This window comes from Azolla caroliniana, unplaced genomic scaffold, assembly GCF_043228905.1.
Source record: "Azolla caroliniana isolate FFs.n. ecotype wild unplaced genomic scaffold, voAzoCaro1.0.p SCAF_8, whole genome shotgun sequence".
Taxonomy (NCBI): domain Eukaryota; kingdom Viridiplantae; phylum Streptophyta; class Polypodiopsida; order Salviniales; family Salviniaceae; genus Azolla; species Azolla caroliniana.
In genome coordinates this window covers 7,727,617-7,753,109 of record NW_028230443.1, presented here as the reverse complement: position 1 = coordinate 7,753,109, position 25,493 = coordinate 7,727,617, and the positions used below count along the sequence as shown (strand labels likewise).

Here is a 25,493-nt window from a genome sequence, read left to right as displayed (position 1 = left end):
TTTTTACAAGTGACTACTAATCTCTTGTATCATTGCTCCATTGAATCTCTTCGATGCCTACCATTTAAGGTTGAACAAGAATAGAAAGTACATAACTCTAATCATGGATAGTGGAAAATCTTAAAACATATTTGGCATTCTAAATTGCAACTTGTATCAAAGGTCTTGATTTGGAGCGTTTTGATTGGGGGTTGGCCTTTGGGATTAGCTCCAAAGCGACGTGGACTAGCAACAGGCAATTGCTCATTTTTGAAAAAGAGGAACACACACAGAGCGATGATGTGATAATAAGAAGAAGATGATGAAGGTCCACGGAGAAGAAGAAGAAGAAGAAGAGATGGGGTATTTATTGAGATTTTGAAAAACCGAAAAGAATAAAGACATAGAGAAGAAGAGGAACACACATAGAGCAATGATTGAAGAAGAAGAAGGAGAAGAAGTAAGAGTAATAATAATAATGAAGAAGAAGAAGAAGAGATGGAGGAGGGGTATTTGTGAGATTTTGAAAAACCGAAAAGAACAAAGACGCAGAGAAGAAGAGCACACACACACACACACACAGAGCGATGATATAATAACAATAACAATAACAGTAATAATAAGAAGAAAAAGAAGAAGAGATGAAGGAGGGGTATTTGTGAGATTTGGAAAAACTGAAATGAACAAAGACACGGAGAAGAAGAAGAAGAAGAAGAAGAGCACACTATTACTAATAATAAGAAGAAGACGAAGAGATGGAGGAGGGGTATTTTTGAGATTTTGGAAAACGGAAAAGAACAGAGACACAGCGAAGAAGAAGAAGAAGAAGAAGAAGAAGAAGAAGAAGAAACACACACAGAGCAGAGCAGAGCAGAGCAAGACCTCGGAGCTTTTTTGTTTACACAGAGACGGACAGACACACACAGAGAAACAGAGAGGCGGGGGAGAACAGAGATAGAGATAGAGATAGAGACATTGAGAGGGAGAGGGAGCTCCACTTCTTCGACCCCCCTCTGTCCCCCTACTCTGTGTATGTCGCACAAGAAGAAAGGGAAGAAGAAGGACAAGAAAATCATGGAACGATTTCATGAGTCCACCGTTTTCTCAGACCTAATGCTCTCTCTCTTCTCTCCTCCTCCTTTCTCTTCTCCTTCTTCTCCTTCTTCTCCTCCCCCTCCGTCACATTCTACCCCCCCTCCTCTTTTGCATTCTCCTCCTTCTAAAGAATTTCCCCTTTCGTGGTCCCCCCTTGTTCCCGCCATTGCAATTCTCACATTAGATCAGTGCGGGAAGACTGTGGTTTTCGAGCCGAGCAAACCAACAGTTTCAAAGCGTAAGAAAACGGCGGTTCTCGATGATGAAAGCTCTAAGTTTCGTTGCCATTTGGATCATACTCATGTAAGCACTCATCCTTTTGGGTCAGTTGTTCTTCATAAATTTTTGTATTGTGTTGTATCATTCAACACTGTAGTTCCAAAATCTTGCCTCATTTCTTGTCATGATTTTATTAAATTGTGCTGTGTTGAGTTGTATTGTTTTTTTCATCATAAATTTATGTGTTGAATTGTATTATACAGCACCATAGCTATAAAATCTTGCTTGTATATTATATTATATTGTATGTACTGAACTGTATTGTTTAATGCCATAGTTACAATATTATTTCATCACTTGATATCACTTCTTTGTAAATGTATTGCACTGTACTTTATTATACATAATGTCAGAGAAATGTGTCAAAACGAGTTTGAGAGTTTCAAATTTCAAGTTTCATGGTTGAAAGAAACACGCATGGAATCATCTGTATAACTACATCAGATTCCATTCCCTGATGCCATAATTGGTAGATTCTTTCTTCAAGAGGTGTGCATGCATATAAGTTTATGTCAATCTCTACTTGATGTTAAGAGTTCTGCAGTTGCCCTATCACACTGCACAACACGTGCAATAGATATATGTTGATATAAGAAGGCCTAATGATGAATCCATCCTCAGATGTGTGAAAAAAGTGTGCCTTATAGTGGGCCATCTTTGTACCAAGAGATGTTGTGGGGCTGCTCCATGTTCTCCATTATCCAATTTTGATCATATCAGTTCGAATTACTCTATTCACTTCCGTGTTGGCCACGATCAGATGGGGATAACCCAAGCTATATTGTAACAGAGGGTAGTTTATTTATGTTTATCCCATGTGACTCAAGCCACTGTTGTGTCTCGTCATATCAACAATGATTATCTTTGTGTTCAGCAAGTTGTGTCGATGACATCTTCGTTTAGGGATTTCCCAAAGTTGTAGGATATGGGTCACTGATCAGAATAATGCCTCATCTCTGCTCTGATCTCTGCCTGAATTATATCATGGTGATGCATTGCTCCTTATCGTGTGGGTAATCATTGAGGCTAAAGGTCTTTCCAAATCTTTCCACTTATTTGCCTTGTGAAGATTTGGCATGACAAGTATATCAAATAGCCACAATTTAGTTTGTGGCTCTTGGAACTGTATATGTACACATTGTCTCCCAAGAGCATCAAGGGTTGCATATCCATGAGAAGTCAAGCAAAAGTTGCTTCCTATAAGGAGAACCAAGGCCTTGTGAATGTTACTCATAGCTATGAGTAGGATCATGTGTATGCCACCTTTTCTCTCCCAAGAAGACTTCTGGTTCTGATCATCACTTTAGTTTTTTCTAGGTTTACCATCCATACAAAATGTTTTAAAGGCTTTTAGATGTCTTTATAGTCCCTCTACAGAGTCGGGGATAAGCAAAATGTTGTCAACATAGAGTAATTTTGTGTGGCTATAAACTGCTAAATCTTTCTATGTAAGTGATACCTCAGAATCAACAATACGTGCCATCCTTGGTTTACTCCTTGTTTGCATATCTTACCGGAACACCAAGCGTTTCATGTTATTGCATGATCCAAGAACATAGTACATTGTTAATGGCTTTTCTGAAATCTACAAAGCTGCAATAAATCCACTTTGTATAGGCTTTGCCCTCCTTGATAAGGTTGAGAAACTCAAGAAATAGTAGTGAAAGAAATTTAGTAGAAAGAAAGAAAGACATATTAACGTCCGTTAAGAGGCCAAAATGGCCTATAAGACCAAACGAGAGATTACATCTTAGGTGGTGTCTCGTCTTTGAAAACAACGAACCAAAGTAAATGTTGCTAAGTAAATAAGATAAAAAGTGACTAAAGAATCTTCTTCTTGGTATGTGCAAGATTCTCAAGTCACATATACTATATTGTTTTTGAAAGATATATAGCATAGGTCGATGCAGAACTGAGAGGTCCCCGAAGTGAGGGAATCACCTGTAATTTGGAAGATAATGGCCTTTATTTGCTGATGACAATGGTGGTGAGATTGTGGTACATGAGGCCGGGGCCTACGTGCATGGCAAATTGCTATTGCCTGATCTATTGTAACCCCTTTGCTATATCCTAGCCAGGAGCCCATTTGTGTGGGCCTTGATTGACTTGTAGCATGAGTAGGAGTAATGCGGCTAAAGAAAAAGTTGTGATTATTCTTTGTTGATGAGCTTGTGTGTGTGTGTTGTGTCCTTCAACAACTTCTCCCTGTGTCTCTTGAGTTCTATCGAGAAAAACCCCAAGCACCGCTGGCCATCATATTCCATCACCTTGATTAGTGAACCAAAGCCTTGCTTAAAGAGGCAATGGTATCTCCCTCGTATTTGTAAAAAACACTACAATAACAAACATAGTGCTCTTCAATTTCCACTTGCTGATGTCACAATTGGCAAAATCTTTCGTCTAGAGGTGTGCATGCATATCTCCTTACCTCAATCTCTAACTGATGTTATGAAGTTCTTAGCTGCCTTATCACACTGCACAATGTATAGAATAGATGTATGTCCATATAAGATGGCCTGATGATGAATCCATCCTCTGTAGAGAGATTGTGATCGAGGATAGAGAGATGGAAAAAGCAGTTGATAAGAACTTAAGACTGACCCTCAAAACATAATAAATAAACTCAAAACTAAATAGAGAAGACAAAGTACAGATAGGCTTGAAGCTCCCAACAACAAAATAATTGATTAGGTGTGTGAGATAATTACCATTGGAGAGAAAAATCTCAAATACTGATGGCTGAGAAGACGCAATAGAGGATTGAGAATAAATTGTGGCTGATACATGAGCAAAAGAGGGACAATATGTTAGAAGATTTCCAATGATCACAATCCCAGGAATATTATGGTATTGTACTTTGATGTGTTTTGTGTGGGTATTAAACATGGATTCCGTGCAACACAAGTGCAGCTTTGGCTATCATAATAGATAATGGTAGCTCTAGATTGTTGGCATAATAATTCAGAGGCAATTGCGTCACATGAAGTGTAACAACTGGCTCACTATTCAATTTCTGCAAATGAAAGATCAAATATTGGTTGATGTTTGCTGCTCTAGATTAGGGGCACTGAACCATGGCTAGAAACTAACGAATAGAGGGATGAATATTAGGATTTCAGGCTTAATCAGAATTGCACCATTAAGTTGGTCTACTCATGATGATATAGAATGCTACATGTGGAGGTGCCAGATAGATATTGTGATTTGCAATGTGCTATTGAGCTTGACGAGGCTTTGAAGCAAAGCAACTATGTAAGCTGACAATACAGGAAATGTCTTGTCAGGGTATGGAAGCCAAACTAGGAAGACCACTTCCCATGGACAGATCATAGTCGCCTGGTGTGGATGGATCATGTTTGAAGAGTGACTCTAGGGTTAGGAGTGGAGATCATGTGTCATTTAGTCATATGAAATCATTAGAATTAGAATTGGAATTTTTATCGTCCATAAAAAGGCCAAAATTGACCTATGGGATTAGAGTATACATGTGTTCTTGATATGTGTCTCCTTCCTAAAAAGAGGTATTCAGACATTGAAGTAAAAAGTCTCTATGCGTGAATAAAGCATACACATATGAGCTCAACCTTCTGGGTGGTGTCTTAAGTATGGCACTTAAGTTATCACTCTCTCTTAGTATGTCAACATATCTTGAATGAATTGCACTATATGCCAAGCATGTGAAGAGCAAGTGACATTCATCCTCTACCATGCCTTCATTGCATACTTTATATGCCTTCAAATTCATTGCATTTTGATTCCATGATGCAACTTCAATGCCTAACCTGTGAGATCGAGTGCGAAGTAGTGTAAGGGCGCTACAAGCATTATTACTCAGATCGGTAATGAGATAAGGTTGGATACGATCTAGGCATTCTTGCTGTATATTGAGACCAACATTCAGGGTTGACATTTGCAATGTAGTATTCTAACTTTGTCTTCTTAACATCTTCCCACTTCATCCTTAATGATTCCACCAGCCTTTCCTCAATCATTACATATTGCATAGTATCACCCGAAAGCTCTAAAAGATCATCCACACCCCATCATTTAAATCATTTTCTTATATCAACAACCCAACCGTATGTGAGAATTTTACTCTTATGATTCTTTTGTAGCTTACATCCAACATTCCAAGCAAGATGTGGTAATCGATGATTCGGCATATTCTTGAACTTTGAATGTATCTATATACTCTTTGGAGTGCCAATATTTCTATGGGCCAAACACTTGTTTCCAAGAGCATAACCTGGTAAGAGGTAGTGCATTTAACTCCTAAATTTCCTCAAAAACATCTTTTGAATTTTCTCAATCTCATTCCATGCATTAAGAGGGATGGTGCCACCCCATACCTCTACTCCATAAAGCAATACTTGAGATACCATGGCATTGAACATTAGTTCTACTTTCCATCCACAAGTATCACTTTGGTTGCATTGGTTCTCCAAAAGGTAATACGATTTCCAACTGGCTTGAATCCTAGAATCAAAGCATGCACTCCATTTATTTGTGGCGGGTACATCCATACTAAGATATTCAAAGCTTTGAACAAATTGTATGTGTTCATCTCTATATGTTAGCAGTGGGTAATGATGGGGTTGGATAGGATGAGGTTGGTTGGACTAGCAACCTCTTGTAAGGAGAACCTAGACCCTGTAAATGTTACTCCTAGGTATGTGTAGGAGTGTGTGTATTCCACCTTTCCTCCCCCAAGAAGATTTTTGGTTTTGATTGTTACCCATGCTTGAGTGGTGTTAAACAACATCACTTTAGTTTTATCCATGTTGATTGACAAAACCTTTGTCCATACAAAATAGTTTTAAGGCATTTAGATGTCTTTGGAGTCCCTCCGGAGAGTTAGAAATCAGCACAATAACATCAGCATATAATAATATTTGTATAGCTATACCTGCTAGGCGTGCTCCCAAACCACCGAATCTCTCTATGTAATGTGTTACCTCATCTATATCGAGACTGAAGAGAGTGGGTGATAGTGGGCATCCTTGCTTCACTCTGATTGTGCTAGCCACCGCCTCTAACAAACCCTTGGAAGACCGCACTTTTCCTGACACGGATTCATAGAGTGCATAGATTCCCCATTGCATATATGTAGGAACACCAAGGGCTTCTAGCCGCAACATAAGCCGAGCACGTGGAACAATGTCAAAGGCTTTTCGGAAATCCACAAAGCAGCAGTAAATCCTCTTATTATGGGCTTTGCCCTCCTCAATAAGGGCCCGAAGGGTGAATATGTGATCCAAAGTTGTGAACCCCTTCCGAAAGCTTGCTTGTCCAACTGAACGGCAGCCATTCTGCTCAGCCAATATACTCAATTCTGATTCTAGAATCAAGCCATATAGTTTAGCCAAGTAATGGTCAATCATGATTGTCCTATAGTTGCTTGGCATCATGGGGTCTCTACTCTTGAGGATTGGCACAATGGTATGCTGAGTCCATCTAGTAGGGAAACCTTCACACATGGCTCTATTAAAGATGTGCGCTAGCAATGGGAGCAAGGTGTCACGGGCATACCATCATGATCTTGGGCTTCCCAAATTGTAGCCAATCAATGGCATTTCTTACATTTTGTGGAGTAAAAAAGGTTGATTCATGTGGGCATGTGGGTGGGGAAGAGGAGGTTGCCCTGGGATATCATATAGAACCTTTGCATATTCATGCCACACCTGAGGTGAGGTCAGTTGTGTGGTAGGTTGCCTCTCATTAAACATTTTCCATGCTCTTTTACTTTCTTGTCCTAGAAACAAGCGATACAAATGATCTTCAAATTTAGCCAAATACAATCTCTTCTTCTTCCTTACGAGGCATTGGAAGGTTGCTCTCGCTTGTTTGTGTGTATAAATGCCCCGTGTTACATCATGCTGCAAGCATCTCTTTGTATCACGACATTCCTCATCATACCAACTATTTTGTATTACTCGACCAAGTTTGGGGGGATTGGCTGTTGTGTGAGGAAAGGCATGTGGCAGCTTTATGCAATGATTTTGACAATCCTTGGGTAAGTTCTTCAAGGGGTGCGAAAGGATCCAAATCGAGCATGCCATTGTATACACCAGAACTATACACATCAATTGTCTTGCGAGTAAATAGATACTTAGCCAGCCCCCTCTCCTTAGCATATACATCCTTTGTGCATCCTTCCTTTACCTCAAAGCGTAGATATGCATGATCTGCTGCCAAGCCAATAGGTCTACCTGATATAGTGAACTCTTTTATTTTTGGTATAAGAGATGGAGATCCCATTAGATAATCGATTGTGCTTGCACCTCCTTTTGGGTTCCAACATGTCAAAGCATTTGATCCAGGCCATTGTGACAAGCCATTATATATCACAAATCCATGCACACTTCCCAAGGCTAGAAAGTGTTTCTCATACAGTTATAGCACTCATATCTTGAGCTTGTCGCTTTAGACCAACCTCTTCTACCATAACTTCTCCATAGACAGCCTCGTTGGTGTTAAACTTAGTTGTTTGTTCATCCTTGGTTCGCGCATTAAAATCTCCTAATAGTATTATGTCCCCCATAGTAGCAAATCTTATGATATCATCATATAATGGTAGATATGATGATTCACCTAGAGGTGCAAACCTTGAGTAGGCAGGTGGAAAGTAGCAAATTGCAATAAGATCCCCTCTTTTGATTCGTATCCACATGTAGCATCTACATCCTTATGGACAACATGCACTCTATCGTGGAGCTCCTTTTCATATAGCACAGCCACTCCTCCCGAACCTCTAGTGCTTCTTGGTGTCTTTGGTTGGGGACGACGAATTGACTTCCATCCATATCCTTGTACCTCAGGGAGTTTCCTAGCCATGCATTGGTGGGTCTCTGTATACATAGCAATATCTGTGTTTTTGAAGGTGTCTTCAAAATATCCGACATCTGGCCCTAGAGAGCCGTTGCAATTCCATATGGTCATGCGTAGGGTCTCATAGGCCATATATCATCATGCGATTCTCTTCTCTGTAATAATGACCTTGCCATCTCTATATACGGCCCATTCTCCTTCCTTTCTTGCATCAAGCACTCGTGGCATGTTTTCTTTGTGGTGTGCCACTTGGGCTGGAGTGAGATCGTCATCTAAGTATATTTTTCCACCCTTGAGTGCCTTTCTTTTAGATAGGAAAGCTTTTTTCTTGTCAATATCCATGAAGTGGATGATAAGGGCTTTAGCTCTAGACTCATCTCTTCCCACCCTCCACGCTGAAGCAAATGGAATATTTGATGCCCCAATCTTTGTTCCATGTATAGCAAACAATCACAATTCAGTTTGTGGTTCTTAGAATTGTATATTTGCATGTTGTCTCTAAGGGCATAGAAGGATTGATATCCAGGGGGAAGTCGAGCACATGCAAACTCATGTAGGGAGAACCGAGGGCATATGAATGTTGTTACTAGATATGTGTAGGTTTGTATGTACGCCACATTTGCCTCTACCAAGAATAATTCAGTTCTAATCTCGTTATTCATGCTTGAGTGGTATTAAACATCATTACTTTAGTTCTATCAAGGTCGACCGACCAATCTTTATCTACTCAAAATGACTTAAAAGCATTTAGATGTCTTTGCAGTTCCTCCGGATATTTGGATACGAATGTCATTGACAATATAGTAATATTGGTATGGCTACCCCCTTCTAAGCATGCTCCTAAACCTGCACTCTCTATGTAATTAGATAGCTCATCCATATAAAGGTTGAAGAGAGTGGTTATCCTTACTTAACTCCAGTTTTGAAGACATGCCCAAAAGAAGTGTATATTTTTCATGATATTGATTCATACAATACATAGATACCCCATTGCATATCTATTGGGACTCGAAGGGTTTTTAGTTGCTTCATTAGCCCAAGCATGCACACATCAAAATACTTGGCAAAACAGATGAAAGTATGTACTAGCATGGAGGAGTAGAGGGTTCCTTTGAAAGTCATGGACATCGATATGATAAGATCCACCAAAGTTGGGGAATTAGATGCATGTGGAGGCAATGTTGGAAATGGAAATTAGTTTTGTTTCCCAAAAATTGAAGGTTCACCACCCATTTACACAATTTCAATCGCAATGGTTTCCACTTGTTTGCGACCAATCATGGTCCTCTTATCTACTTGTACACTATACAAGCTATGATGACTTCTAGAGAGTATGCATGGTTGTTTTCTAATTAAAGAACTTTTTGTTTTGTGGCTTCATGTTATCTTCAAACCTGGAAAGCTGACCATTAAAGTGACTGATACAAGGACAATATCTCTTTAGTGCCATCAAAGGCACTCCTAAAGAGTTATGGATGTCTAGGCCTTATTAATTAGGTGAAGCAAATTAGTGTAACTCTAAATGTGAAATGTTAATATATCCAATAGTGATTTTGCATTGCATAGAACCTCAAAAGTTTCTCTAAGTCAAGAAAAAAAGCAAAATTTTGTGTTCTTGTTGGATACAAGATATAGAAAAATGATTTGCAAGATGGGTATCCAACGTACTTGATTCATGATGCATCAATAGATTCCTTTGTCAATGAGGCCCTTTTGCAATTCCAAGGTATCACAACATGGGAAAAATGTAACACTTTTCAACATTATATTGCATATGTTGCACCTAACAACAAAACCATATTTTTCGTTGAATGGGGAAACCACGCACATCAATAGATGTTAGAGCCCATTCCATTGTCTACCATCTGAACCATTGCCCCAATACGACTTATCTTACACCCGCCACGATGTGAGATAGGGCATTGGAGCATAAGTGATGAGAGTAGTCGATTGTGCAGTCTTTGCTCTAAACAATTTCGGGAGTCTGAGTTTCACACTTCGATACAATGCTCTTTGGCTTGGACCACATTCAACAATGCTTTTCACATATCTTTGACCAAACCCAATCCTTGCACGAATTTTACTCACATTCATAGTATGCACTCTCAATTTTGACATTCATTAGTAAAGTTCTTAAACATCAAGAGTCGCTACTCATTTTTCATGTGTATTGTGTGAAAAATGTTATATGTTTGGTCTTACGGGTCATATTTGACTTCCGAATATGACAATAATCTATCTATCTTATACACTATGCTCTCTTACTTTAGACATTAGTCGAGAGTTAAGATGCAAATTCTTTCAAGTTTAATCTTAATTTTTATGCTTATAAATGAGTGAAAGCATATGCATGTGGATTCATGACCTGAATGAAGTTTGTTTTCAAAACAGACTACATGCACATCACACACATTTCTGATGGATTACTTGTCTTGCATTGTGAAACATTTCACCTTGTTTATTTCTAGGTATACAAAATGGGACCAAGCACTCAAATTTGGATGGTGGATCATAGCTCTATCAGCAGTACATCCAAGGTAATGTTTCAAAAAATTTACTGCATTGATGTTTCGTTTTAGTGTTGATTGTTGTAAGGAATTCTAAAAACTAGTTCTTGAAAGGTCCAATGTTTGCTTGAAAATTAACGTCTTGCAATTTGACCAGGTGACAATTCCTTTTCCTCTCTTCTTTTTCTAGTTAAAGGTATTATATTATGTACAATATGAAAATTACGTATCTGCAAAGCACCAGCTGACATGACCACTACTGATTACATAGGAAAGACCAAAAGTAACCTGAGAAGCCTTGGTCTTTGAAGATGTAGAGTGTGGGTGTGAGGGTAAACATCTTCATTTGCAGTCATTTAAGAAAGTAAAGAGGTTAATAATCGTGTGGTTGTGAAAAATAAGACTATCATCATCCTCTCCTCCATCTAATTAAACATGATTCCTCATAATCTATTTAGGATGACAAGCAAATTAGAATATCAATTTTTTAAAGTAGAAGATATTCTCTGAGAGCTAATTTCCGAGAACAAGAAAGAGGTGACTCTCTTCCGGTTCAGTGTTCTTACCTTAGGTTTGTTGCTCTTGAAAAACATTTGAACTCTCTAGAAATATCAAGAACTTAGAAAGCTACCTAAATTCACTTGTGTAAACCAAGTAATCATATTAGTGAACCTCAAGTTTTAAAGTCAAGAGTAAGAAAAACTTACATGAACATGATGATGAAGGGAATTGGACCTTTGTGATATCAAAGATGATCTGAAGAAGGATTGGATTGAGGTTGAGAGAGAAGTAAGGACAGATTGAAAATCAATATGCCCCTCCATTCGAAATGTTCACTTGGGCTGGGATTGTTGGAAAATCTCAATGCTTGATGTCGAGGTAGAGAACAATGCATTCAACTTGGCTTCAAGAATGAAGAGCTTTCCCATTTGTAGAATCATTGAGAGCATGTGAAGACAGCCAAAGAGAGTACCTCGTCTTCTAGTTCCCATTTGAGCAGGCAAGAACCACCTTCATCCACAAGCAGGTAATCCTATGTGGTCTGAATGATTCATCTATTTATGTTGATGATGACTTGATCAAATTGCAAGTTACTTGTGGGAGAACGTGCATGCCTATAGTATACAAAACACAGGTGGGAAGAGAACCACCTATTGTGATAGTCTACTCATCATTGATGGCAATCCTATGCTATGGGAACTCGAAGCCTGTGGACATAGTATTAGGAAGTTTTCTAATACTATAATGGGGATCTATGGATGAGGTGATGGTGGTCAAGATGTGATATTATCCATGGGAAGGAAAAAAGAGATTAATGTCTACTTGAGGACAGAATTGGTGTATGAGACACACGATGGCTACAATTATGTTGGGAAACAGGTCCCTCCGGATGGGAAGAGAAGGAACTGAATCGGATGGAGTAAATGAGTATTTCGGCCGAGGCTGAGATCGAAAATTGAAATTGAAATCGGGAGACCATATATGTAAATAGTCTGAATGTGCCCCATGTGGGCTATATCTGTAAATGGCCAGAAAGTTGTATAAGTATAATTACAACTAGGGAAAACTTTAAGGTAAGGTTGTATCATTATTATAGTTGGACATCGTTGCCTCTGTAACTGTGTAAGAGTGGGGTAAAGAAAGAAAGAAGAAAGATATATTAATGTCTTTTATGAGGCCAAAATGGCCTATAAGACCAAATAAGAGATTACATCTTGAGTGTTGTCTCGTTTTTGAGAACAAATCAAAATAAAATAAATACTACACAGTAAATATAAAAGTAAATAAGATGAAAAGAGAAGAAACGAGGGAATCTGGTTTTTAGCACATGTGAGATTCTCAAGTTAGGTATATTGTAGCTTTTGTCTTTGAAAGATCTCTAGCATAGGTCGATCCAAAATGGAAATGTCTCCGAAGCGAGGGAAGCACCTACGATGGCGGGAGATAATGGCTTTTATCTATCGATGACAAGGGTGTCGAGGTCGTGGTCCATGGGGGCGGGGCCTACGTGCACGGCAAATTGTTATTGCCCAATCAATTGTAACCCGATTGTTATGTCCTGGTCTGGAGCCCATTTGTGTATCCCGTGATGAACTTGTAGGAGTGATGGGGCTAAAGAAAGTTGTGATTGTTCTTTGTGGATGAGCTTGTGTGGTGGCTGTATTCTTCAACAACTTTTCCCGATGTCTCTTGAGCTCTAGCAAGAAAAGTCCTAGGCATCGTTGGTTTTCATATTCCATTACCTTGCGTAGTGGGCCAAAGCCTTGTTTAAAGAGGCAATGGTATCTCCCTTTGATTTCATAAAAGACACTACAATGACAAACATAGTGTTCCTCAGATTCCACTCCTTGATGACACAATTGGCAAATTCTCTCTTCTAGAGGTAGTCATGTATATCTGCCTACCTCAATCTATAGCTGATGTGATGAAGTTCTTAGCTGTCCTATCACAGTACGTAGCGCATAGGGTAGATGTATGTCCATATAAGGTGGCCTGATGACGAATCCATCCTCCGATGTATGTATGAAGTGCGTTTTATAGTGGGCCATCTTTGTACCAAGTGGTATTTTGGGGCTGATCCATGTTATCTTGTTTTCCAAGTTAATAATATCAGTCCGGATCACTCTATTCTTTTCCACTTTGGTCATATTTAGGTGGGGACAGTGCAAGCTATATTGGAACGACGATAGAGCATTTATACTCATGCCATGTGACTCGAACCATTGCTGCATTTCAGCATACCAACAATGAGTGTCTCCATTTTCAGCTAGTTGTCTTGATGACATAAGTGCCAACCTTGGGTACCTTCGTTTAGGTAGCTCCCAAAGATGTTGGATAAATGTCACTAATCAGAACAATGCCTCGGTTATTGCTCCCATCTCTGCCCAGATTATATCGTGGGGCACCGATGCTTTGCTCCTTATCATGCGAGCAATCATTGACATTAAAGGTCTCTCTAAATCTTTCCAATGATTTGCCTTGTTAAGACTCGGTCTCCATGTTTCTTAATGATCCATGTTAATGACCTTAGTGCATGTGGTGGAATGCTTCTTGAGATGGTTTACAAGCATAAAGAGTATAACTAATATGTATGGGATGAGTAGGGGTGAGGGGACATGGTATGGAAGGTTGAATGGTGCAGTGGAGTGGGCTATGAGGATTTTCATCAAGTGCATTTGGGTGTCCTTGGGCAGTTGGACATAGTGAACAATGATCCCCAGGATCTTGCTCTTGTATCTCAGTACTCACTGTCTTCATTGTCAGGGCAGTTGGACATAGTGAACAATGATCCCCAGGATCTTGCTCTTGTATCTCAGTACTCACTGTCTTCGTTGTCAGCATGCCTTTGCTTGATCTATGGTGATTTCCTAGCATGTTGTTTGTTAGTGGAGGGCCTGGCCTATAGAAGAAGTTAGTATGATGCATTTGTCATTGCATTGAGTGTGGTAATATAAGGGTTTATTCCTGTGTGGGATATATAAGATAGACCCATGAGAACCCAGAGAGGGATACTGGAGATATAAGGCTTTCAATGGGAGTCTTTATGCATCAATAAGATTAGGAGGGATGTCCATACTCTTTAGAAGGAAACTATAGAGCTGGACTCAAATAGTTGCATTATATCCAGAGGCATGTTTGTTGTGGATCTTTTAGAGCTTACAATGGATCAAACTTTATACATTGCCCAAGGTTACTTTTCCTCCACAGGCTCTAGATTTGCTACAACATGATAGGAATGCAGAAATGGGGAGCACACATACACATGCCTAATGAAGGGGATCATGAAATACCTTATTCTTGGAACGCCTTCCTTTTGGGGGAATTCAATGCCAGAGCAGGCTGCCACGTGTGAAATTCGTGACATCAGGGATCCACAACTTCCACACAATTAAGGATGATGATTCTATTGATAATCTCAACAGATAAGGCTCGTGCCACTATTTAAGGGTGTCATCCACTCTGTCTAGATATCTCACACTTTCTCATTATCTATAAAGGGATGGCAGAGTGCCCCACATCCTAAGGTTTTTCATGCATTTTGCAGCTCTTCAACATATCACGGAGTTTAGAGATCATTTTATGTTTGATTGAGTTTGAGTCATTGATATATACCACAGATGTACCAAGGGGGAAAAGACAGTCTCGTCTCTCTGATTCCATTCAAGGGTCATCACATCTCCAAACCTTGTTACATGTGACCATAGCAGATGCCTGGAGAGGAGCATGGGCCGTAGACTCTGACAGATCAAGTTAATCAGATCCATATACACACATGCTACTCAGGAGAGGATAACCCAGATGCCCACAGAATCTGCAGTGTTCATGCAAACCACCTTCACACCACACCCACCCAGCCAAGGCATTATTCCTAGTATTGACTGGTATTCAATGAACTTGGAACCTCGCTAAGCAAAAGGTACTGAAGATTGGCACTTATTTCATCAGGACAGTATGCTGAAAATGGAGATAATCATTGTTGGTATGCATAAATGCAAGAATAGTTCCAATCGGATAGCATAATATAAATGCACCACCCCATTGCAATATAGCTTGGATTGTTCACATCTAAACATGACCAAGTGAAAAAGAATTGATTGATCTGAACTGAAACATGGATCATCCCCACGACATTTCTTGGTAGAAATGAGGTGCTCTTTTTACACATAGTAAGATGGATTTATCATCAGGCATTCTTGTATATATACACATCTATCTCATGTGCTCCATAGTGTAATCAGTCATTTCACAGTAAAGTCTCCAATCACTACATGCTGGAGCTAACTGTATTTTAGTTGCGTTTCATCATAGTACAAACTGTCTTAGAAATGCAAGAATGGTTCATTGCATAGCATAAATATAAATGCACCATCTTCATTGCCATATAGCCTGGATTGGCCACACCTAAATATGACTAAAATGGAAAAGGATAATGATCTGAGCTGATATCACTAAATTGGATAGTAAAAGAACATGGATCCACCCAACAACATCACTTGGTAGGAAGATGGCCCAATCCATAGAACTCTTTTCCTATCAAGCTTCTTATATTGATACACATCTGTCTCATGTGCTCTGTTGTGTGATAGAGCAACTCAGGACCCCTTTTCACATCAGTCAGAAAGCGAGATAGGTAGATATGCACACAAACCTATGGAAGAATGAATCTGCCAATTGTGTCATGAAGAACAAATCTGCCCATTATACCATCGGGGAGTGGAATCAAAAGAACACTATGTTTGCCATTATGTTGTTTCTTGTGAAATAAGAGGGAGAGACCATTGCCTTCTCAAACAAACTTTAACCCATCTTACAAGATAATGAAATATGAATACCAATGACGCTTGGGCCTGTTCTCATTAGAACTCAAGAGACATAGAGAGCTGTTGAAGGACAACAATGTAACCACAACAATTCATTACCAAAGAACCATCATGACTTTCTTTAGCTCCATCACACCTTCACAGGCTACCAGTCTATCAAGGGAAACACAAGTGAAATCTTGGTCAGAACACTTGAAAGGGGTTACGATATATTCTACAATAGCAATGTATCATGCACATAGGCCAAACCATCTGCATCATTTTCCTGTTACCTGTGCCATTAACAGATCAAGGCCATTATCATCCCGCACTGAAGGTGCGTGCCTCACTTTGGAGATCTCTCCAAGAATACAATAGACATCAGGAAAAGTTATTGAAGAATACAGCCACACAAGCTCATCCACAAAAAACAATCACAACTTTCTTTAGCCCCGTCACTCCCGTCAATTCAACTAATGCTACAATTCAATCATGGATACACAAATGGGCTCCTGACCAGGACATAACAAACGGGTTACAATTGATTGGGCAATAACAATTTGCCGTGCACGTAGGCCCCGGCCCCATGGACCACGACCGCAACACCCTTGTCATCAACAGATAAAAGCCATTATCTCCTGCCATCGCAGGTGCTTTCCTCGCTTCGGAGACATTTCCATTCTGGATCGACCTATGCTAGAGATCTTTCAAAGACAAAAGCTACAATATATCGAACTTGAGAATCTCACATGTGCCGAAAACCAGATTCCCTCGTTTCTTTTTATCGTATATACTTTTATATTTACGGAATATTATTTACTTAATTTTTTGATTTGTTGTTCTCAAAGACGAGACATCACTTAAGATGTAATCTCTTGTTGGTCTTATAGGCCATTTTGGCCTCTTAAAAGACGTTAATATACCTTTCTTTCTTTCTTTCTTTCTTTCCATAGTGGATTGACCCATGTTGGAGATCCTTTGAAGGCAAAAGTTTCTGTCTATCTAAGTTCAGAATATTCAGGTTTGTTCTTAAAGATAGAACTCTATTTCAAGATGCAATCTCATGTTCGATCTGCTAGAATTTTACATGAATAGATATTGGGATTCTTTAGTCATGTCTTGTTCTATTCTATTTACTTTTTTTTACGTAGCTATATTTATTTTGATTTTTTATTCTCAAAGATGCGACAACATTTTCAGATGTAATCTCTTGTTTGGTCTTCTTGGCCATTTTAGCCTCTTGAAACATCTTTCCAAATCTCTTGCTCTCCCCAGCCTTTGTTGATATAAGAATATATCTAACTTTCTTCCTTTCTACAAGCAAACGTCGTGGCCAAAGATAATTCACAGCTCAGATGAAGCATGACAATTAAAGCGATTTCTCTTTGTTGTTGTAGTTGGAAAAGCCAACCAGAACCACAATTCTGATGCACATAACATCGTACGAGCAAAACCATCATCATGGAGATACCCTTTTTGTGCTGCCAAACTTTATTTTCCAGAGTGGAATACTCCATTGTAATATTTTCAGAGGGCAACAATTTCAGTTCCATCAAAGAGGCAGCAAACCTGGTTATTTGTAGTCATGGTCACGTTTCAAGACATTTAGTTTTAGGAAGCTATGGCAGAAAGACTTTTTTGTGACACACTTTTCTTTTTAATTGAACTATGTTTTAAAATTAAAATTTTCTTTGGAATTTTTAATCTCCTTAGTGTGTTTTTGTGTTGGTGCTCTCTCTTTCTTTTTGCGAATTAGTGATCTTATAAGAGTTTCTTTTGAATTTTTGGAATCACCATTTATTCTATATTTTAATAAAACGATAACCAGTCATTGCATATTTTAATGAAATGTAACATTGTTGCACTGGTTTTAAACTACCTATAGGCAGCATTCACCAGTGCCTTTGCAGTTTGTTTCAAGTCAGAGGAAGCAAGCAACTCATTATTTACAGCTTTTCATGAATGGAAGTCTACAGGTATCACTCTCCAGTTTTCCTTGATTGGAATAATGCCAATTTTCAGCTCAGATTAAGTATAGCGGCAGTTTAACAAGTTCATGCTTTTTCACTGTTTATCTTTATCCTCTGCATGAGTGAGAACTGCAAAAGCTCCTTTTTTGGAAAACCGGAGGTATTACCCTCTAGTTTTCCATGATTGGAATAATGATAATATTCTTCTCAGATTAAGTATAATAACAGTATAACAAGTTCATACCTTTTCTTTGTTTATCTTATCTTCTGTGCAAGCAAGAATTTCTATAGAAGTATAGATGATTTGAGATTCAAAGAGTTTTTCAATTGCTAATATGCATTGCAGTTGATACTCAAAGAGTTCTGTATATTGATTTTCAATCTTTCAAAGCAGACAATTTATTGGAAAATTTGTATCTATTCTACTGCCTTTGTCATGATTTCTTGAATACTCATAAAATTTATATATTTGGGAAACCAGAGGAGACAGAAGCCTTCACAGTCGAGACACCTATCTGTACAATACACATGTGTATCTTCTTGTAAATACATACATACACCCATGCATATTGGACACCGTTAATACACAGACATACACATTTGCATAGGAGGATATATGCATGTGTATACAAACTCTGATCCGGAAACGTACACATGTATGTATACGTATTTATGTGTATCTAGATGCATGTTAGATCTATTGGCTAGTTGTAAATACACTGAACATGCAAAGGCACACATTTCTTCGAATGTGTGTATAATTATGTGATGTCTATGCTGTAATTTCATGTGTATGGAGACAAGATACATGTATGTGTTTGTTTTCATTCATCTCTGGAGGGGATATTGAATGTCAAAAAAATATAATGATGATCCATAGGCTTTACTTAAATTTGCTGGAAATGAATTTAAATACGGTAGGTAACATGGAGTTTGGAACTACTGTTTTGCAATATTGCTTCTTCTGATAGCTTGATGCAATCATGTAACATACTGAAAATTTCTGATATAACAGACGATAAATTTGCAAATGGTGCTATTGAACCTTTGAAAACTGCAAGCACCTCTGATAAATCTTCTGCCAAACTATACTTTCATTGTTATGGGCAGCTTCTTCGTCAGCAAAACATGCTTCAAGATTATGTGAGAACAGGTATACTACCTTAGATTATGTGAAAACGGGTATATTACCTATTCATGAATTGGTAGACCTACATATATGATTACTGAATAACTTTGACATTGTATTTACCATGTAATTTATAGATTATATTGAAGTTGCAGTTGTATATTTACTATTTAGCTCATTATACCTTTTCTTATCTTTGTACCATACAGCAATTTTAGCAAATCCCAATTTTCAAGGACGTGTGGTAGTTGATGTTGGGGCAGGGGGTGGAATACTTTCACTCTTTGCTTCTCAGGTAATGCCTGACTATTTGATGGGCAATAATTTTTTGAATGTTTGGAGCTTCTTTATCATTTCATAATATAAAGATAGATGCAAATAAATTTTGCTCAAAAGAAAACGAGAATCATGATACTTAGAATTAGACGTATTGCTTTATGTGACTGTGAATTTAGTTTCATCAGAAGTGACAAGCAGGCTGGTCATAGTTCATATCTAGCAGAAGCTTAATTTTATCCTTGATATGGTGGTTGGTGGTCAGATTTTGTCCTGATTGCATGGCATACCGAAGTGCTATTGGCTTATTGTATCTCTTTTTCACCATCTGTTCTGTACGTAGAACTTGCTATGTTTTGTGGTTTCCGAGTTAAATGCTGGAGTCATTTACAAAATGAACAGCAGTATGTTTGTATTAAAGTTTCATTTTTTTTTTTGGGAAGCTGTAAGTTTTTTTTTTGTTTTCTGGAATTGTCCCATTTCTCATGGCAATGTTTTTGATAGGGTTAGAGACCCTGGACCTATATTTTGAGGAAAAAGGGATGTTTTCCTATTTTCATGTTCTCAATTTTTATGAAGCCTTACACCTGCAGTAGTCATTCACGAGATTTGTGTGATTACATGATGTCCTTTGAGATGCTGAGTTGTCTAATCAAGCTTGATTCACTTGGAATATGCACAATTCTATGTAATTATAATAGCTTAAGATATGTCAAAAATAGTAAGATAACTTCAATTATGAGTATGTCATCAGTGGCATGAAAGAGAAAACTTACGAAGTTCACAAATTAAACAAAAGTATACACTTGATTTCAGAAATAGGAAAGTATACCCTTCAATAAGTGAGGCCATAGGAAAACTTTGGCCGCTTGAGAAGTACCTTCATATTGTGTACTAGTTTGTATCTATGTGCAATTTAATTTAATTCATTGGTCCTACTCTCATTCAAGTGGAGAAAAGTGAGGAAATTCTATGATGAATTTTTTCCTTTTCTCCTGTATATTTTACAGGTTTCACCACTGTACTTTTTGGAAGCAGGGGCCCTTGATATTTGTGATGAATTGTAACCTTAGCCGTATCTTTTTGAATGTTAACAAGCACCTTGTTAATAGGCATAGTTTACATGAAGCATGAAATAGGAAGTATCTAAGCATTAGGATATTTTTCTTTTCCTCCTTTTGTATATTTTACAGGTTTGGCTACTATATTTTCTTGAGGCTCAGGCCTTGATATACGCAAAGTTCATTGAGATTAATTGTAACCCCAGCTCTATCTTTTTGAATGTTAACGAACACCTTATTAATAAACATACTTTGCATGAAGCATGAAATAGGAGTATCCAAGCACTAGGATATTTCCCTTTTTGGAATATGTTAGGGAAGATGATAGAGGTAAGTCAAGAATTTTGAAACACACAAAGCTAACCTGTATAAGATCTATGGAGTACCCTAAACTACGCATTGGTCTTGATATTTGCATTCCAAAAGAATGAGGAATGGCTAATTTTACCTTTCATCTCACTATAGGAGAATGTTCTTCTGGACAACTGTTCATGAGAATGATAGAAAACCGTTCTTATCTTTTTATTTTTGGTAAATGGTAATTTGATTGTTTTCGCAAATCTTGTCTTTTACTTTGCATAAAATGTAATGAACTTTTGTATGCCTCCCAACTTTATTATTTAATTTAACCTGGACTTCTGATAGAGCAAAAATCAGAGATGCAGGTGCTAACACATGTTGTTTTTTGAGGTATACAGTAATGGCTTATATGAATTCTTCTCTTTGTTGCACTTGAACAGCCAGGGGCAAAATATGTTTATTCAACAGAGGCATCAGGAATGTCAGAACAGGCCAAACCTATTGCAGACAACCCTGGATTGAGCTCTGCCATTACTGTAGGTTCTGTCCATATATTATGCTTTTAGCAGATAGCTTTTCAAATATTGATTATAGATTTAATGATCATAGGTATTCCGTGGGAAAGTAGAAGAGGTTGAGACTCCTGAGAAATCTGATATGTCGATTTCAGCACCCATGGGTAAGTGGTAATGAAACTGTCCTTTTTGTTTTGTGTCTATAAGCAGAAAAATGTTGAGCTACTTCTTTATGTGTATGGTGAGGAATTTGATACTTTTACATATATTTGAATTTTGAGACTTGGTCAATATGAAATGTATGACATCTTGTGGTTTTTTATGCCCATATGTTTAAATTTTGGATGGTTGAATGCCAATGTTTTACTGCTGATTATTTCTGATCTCAAATTTGATGGTATTTTAGAGTTGTGACCATAGATTTACTTGTAAATGAACTCATGGTCAAGTCTTTTATCATTTTAAGGGATAATTTCCTAAATACAGGTTGAAATATGTTTCCATTCACTGAAGGTTTTATTACTTTTGTGGAACATCATAAAGCATAGTTTTCTCGACAATGTCATTTTTATAAGGCTGCCTGAAATGAGAAACACTCAGAAATGCCCTTATATTGATAATTATTTCATTAAGTTTCCTTGTGCCTCCAAACCACAATCTCACCCCCTTGTCATCGAAAGATAAAGGCCTGCTATCACCCGCCATTGCAGGTGCTTACCTCATTTCTGAGACCTCTCCATTCTGGATCGACCTATGCTAGAGATCTTTCGAAGACAAAATTTACAATATATCTGACTTGAGAATATTACAATAAGATTCTTTAGTCACATTTTTTACTTAGTAACATTTATTTTGGTTGTTCTCAAAGATAAGATAACACTTAAGATGTAATCCCTTGTCTGGTCTTATAGGCCATTTTGGCTTCTTAAAATATGTTAATATACCTTTCTTTCTTTCGTAGGTGGTTTGTATTTCTCCATACACCTGTAGGTCAATGAATATAGCATATACATGTATTTCTCTTCTTTTCAACAGAATTTCTCTCCCTTGTCAATGTAACTTCAGCATGACAAGAGATCACACCAACCAAAGCCTGTGTACATATTGTTTTTTCTCTTTCTATCGTAATATTGTAATTTCCATGATCTTTTTCACTTTTATGTTACTTCATTTGACTGCATATTTCATTTTTTCTGCAATGTGCAATTTTCTGAGATGTATACTGGACTTTTTTATCCAAATATTGGTAGTGCAGTTGGACCAGGGATGTTGCAACAAGGTTCAATTTGGGCCTCCTTGGAGGCATTGAAAATGGAAGTCAAAGATCATGCAATCTCACATCATGTGGAACTGCGCGTTCTTAAAGCTGACAAGAAGAGGTAAGCTTTGCTGGTTTCAAAAGCATTCCCTTGTTCTATTTGCCAAATTTCTTTGTTCTTAGGCCAGTGCGCATTTGAAGCCCTCACCAGACAAGTTTTTATTGCAAATCTGTAGATACACAGTAAAATGTAGCTCAGAGAATTGCAAATGGCGTCTTCATGCGTCTATTATTGAAGGAGGTCCTCAGTGTGCAATAAAGAAGTTAAATGGTATCCATTGTTGTGCGGGTATTGTTCGTACTGGTAATAAAGAGGCTTGTACGAGGGGCCTTGCAAAGCACACTATTGATAGGTTCAGAGATCAACCAAGTTTAAAACCAAAAGATCTCATTAGAGACATTCACAGGGAGAAAGGTGTCACCATTTCATATGGACTGGCTTGGAGAGCAAAAGAAGCTGCTCATTCTGCTATTCATGGTGACCATACTGAAGCATACAAGAAACTTGAGGGTTATTGTGAGGAAATTTTGAAAACCAATCCAGGAAGCATAGCCTTTGTACAGAGAACATCAGAAGGAAGATTTTCTCGATGTTTCATTGCCTTCAATGCCAGTTTGAAAGGCTTCTCTTATTGCAGACCAGTGGTTGGTTTAGATGGTACACATCTTAAAGGAAGGTATCTGGGTACCCTTTTGTCAGCAACAGCAATAGATGGTAATGATGGTCTCTTCCCCCTTGCATTTGCTGTGGTCGCGACTGAAAATGACGATAATTGGGTTTGGTATCTCCAATGCTTGAAAGATTGCTTGCATCATTCAGAAAGGGTAACCTTTATATCTGAGAGGCAAAAGGGATTAGTTGAAGGTGTGGAGTCAGTATTTGGTTCAGGTACACCACATGCTTATTGCATGTGGCGTTTATCTGAGAACTTTAGACAGGCTTTCAAGAGCACACAACTTGCTCATTTGCTATGGAATGCAGCACATGCAAATAATGTTGAAGACTATGATGATATTATGAAGGAAATGCATGCAGCCAATCCCCAGGCTACTACATGGATTCTTGCTGCTGCTGATCCTATTTATTGGGCAAATTCAAAGTTTATTGGCCAAAGGTATGGCCACATGACCTGTAATATTGCAGAATCCTTGAATTCATCGTTAAGAGAGCTACCTGTTTTAGCCATGTTAGAAATGATCAGGCATAAACTCATGGCATGGTTTTCTGAGCGTAGAGAAGAGGCACATTCTCTAGTGATAGATGCAAGAGAACAAGCATATTTGCGGTTGACCTCTCGCATTGAGGAGGATGTTAGAAAAGCATGTGAACTTGGGCGTTCATATCGTATAATAGCTAAATCTGATTTGGAATTTGAAGTACTGTCAACAAAACCTCAAGTTGTGCATTTGGGATCAAAGACATGTTCGTGCTGCAGATGGCAACAATCTGGAGTTCCTTGTTCTCATGCTGCATGTGCAATACTGTGTAGGAACGAGAGTGTTCATAGCTATGTTCATGGAGCTTTCTTTCTCACTTCATATTATGAAACATATAAAGAGGAGATGCATCCTGTTACTATCCCTACTACACTAAGTGATATACTAGCTCCAGCAACCAGAAGATCGCCAGGACGCCCAAAGAGCAAAAGAATCCACATTGAAGAAGTATCGAAAGAGGTTCATCATTGTACCGGATGCAAAGGCACTGGCCATAATGCACGCACATGCAGGGCACCAATGTTACTGGATGGTTGATTCAAGTCAGTGTTACCTTCATATCAAAGAATTCATGACGAGAAAATGGGTTGCCTCCATACTTATAATTTGGATCTTGATACATAATTCATCTTTTGTAGAACTTTTGTACTCTGCTATTTGATGTGGTTTTGGTCTTGACTCTTAACTGGAAACTACACTGTAATTGTACTTCTTCTCAATTCCTGGTCATCTTTTCTAATCATTCTGAAATAGAAAATACTGGAAAGACCATTCTGGATTCCCCTTTTGTTTCATTGGAGTACAACGTCTCGAACATGGTTTTTCATTTCAGGAGCTCTTTGGAATAAATATTGATTTACATTCTGTTATAACAGGAATATAAATTTGGGAACTATAGTATGAATATATTTTGTTTAAAATATGATATTTTTGGTTTCAGGAGTTATATGAGTCCTTTGAGTTCCACCATAACAATTGTACTCATGTTCATGGTGTTACTTGCTGTTTTGATTCCCTTTTCAACGGAAGGTTTACTTTCATGTTTCACTAGACCTGGATCATACGCCGGGAAGCCGTTGAAACTTGATAGAGATCTATCGGCTATGTTTCATATGATATAGAGAAACATATATATGCCCTTTTTCTTTTCTTGGATTTTGTGACCTGCTGGTCATCTCATTGTAATCATTTTTTTGTGGGCTTAGCTCACGTTGAGGTATGCAATTGCTGTTCCCATACAGCATATTTTAGAAGGTGATTCAATTGACCTATGGAAGTTGGAGCTCTAGGCCAAACTTCCAGCTCTGATGTGCTCTTATTGCATTAGTGAAGGAGTTTCTCTAAAACAATATATTAAATTAATAAACTTTAGTCAAAATCTGTAATTGTTATTGGCATAAAGCATATTCCAGAAGGTCATCCCATTGTCCTATGGAAATTGGTACACTAGGCCAAACTCCAGCCTTGATGTGGCCCCATAGTGGCTAGATTGATTGCATTAGTGAAGCAGGTAATGACTGCACACTAAACCTTAGTCAATATTATTTATAGCAGAATCTATTTATTTATCTGAGCTGGTTTTTCTTTCAATTAATATGGGAATTGTGAAAAGCGTTTCAATGTTTTCAATGCAAAATGGGAGATCAGATTTAAAATTGAAGACAGGTGCTTGCAAAGTTGACAACAAGCTGCTACTGCTGCTTGCCCAATACTGTAGA

General features: G+C 38.2%; 1 protein-coding gene across 1 annotated transcript; it reads left to right on the top strand.

The window, feature by feature from the left end:
* Positions 1 to 745: 745 nt before the first annotated feature.
* LOC147860955 (uncharacterized) lies at positions 746 to 24,567 on the top strand. Its single transcript, XM_087323307.1, has 9 exons — positions 746 to 1,377; positions 10,650 to 10,718; positions 17,874 to 17,964; positions 18,974 to 19,111; positions 19,297 to 19,382; positions 21,165 to 21,260; positions 21,334 to 21,403; positions 22,495 to 22,618; positions 22,734 to 24,567. Exons 1-9 carry the CDS (start codon positions 1,012 to 1,014, stop codon positions 24,310 to 24,312), a joined length of 2,619 nt encoding a protein of 872 aa, XP_087179433.1. The 5' UTR covers positions 746 to 1,011; the 3' UTR covers positions 24,313 to 24,567.
* The last annotated feature ends 926 nt before the right edge of the window (positions 24,568 to 25,493 follow it).

Coding starts and splice junctions, on each gene's coding strand:
- LOC147860955 (XM_087323307.1), top strand. CDS start 1,012: ATGTCGCACAAGAAGAAAGGGAAGAAGAAGGACAAGAAAATCATGGAA. Junction 19,112..19,296: donor TCAAGATTATGTGAGAACAG/GTATACTACCTT, acceptor TGTACCATACAG/CAATTTTAGCAAATCCCAAT. Junction 21,261..21,333: donor GATTGAGCTCTGCCATTACT/GTAGGTTCTGTC, acceptor TAATGATCATAG/GTATTCCGTGGGAAAGTAGA.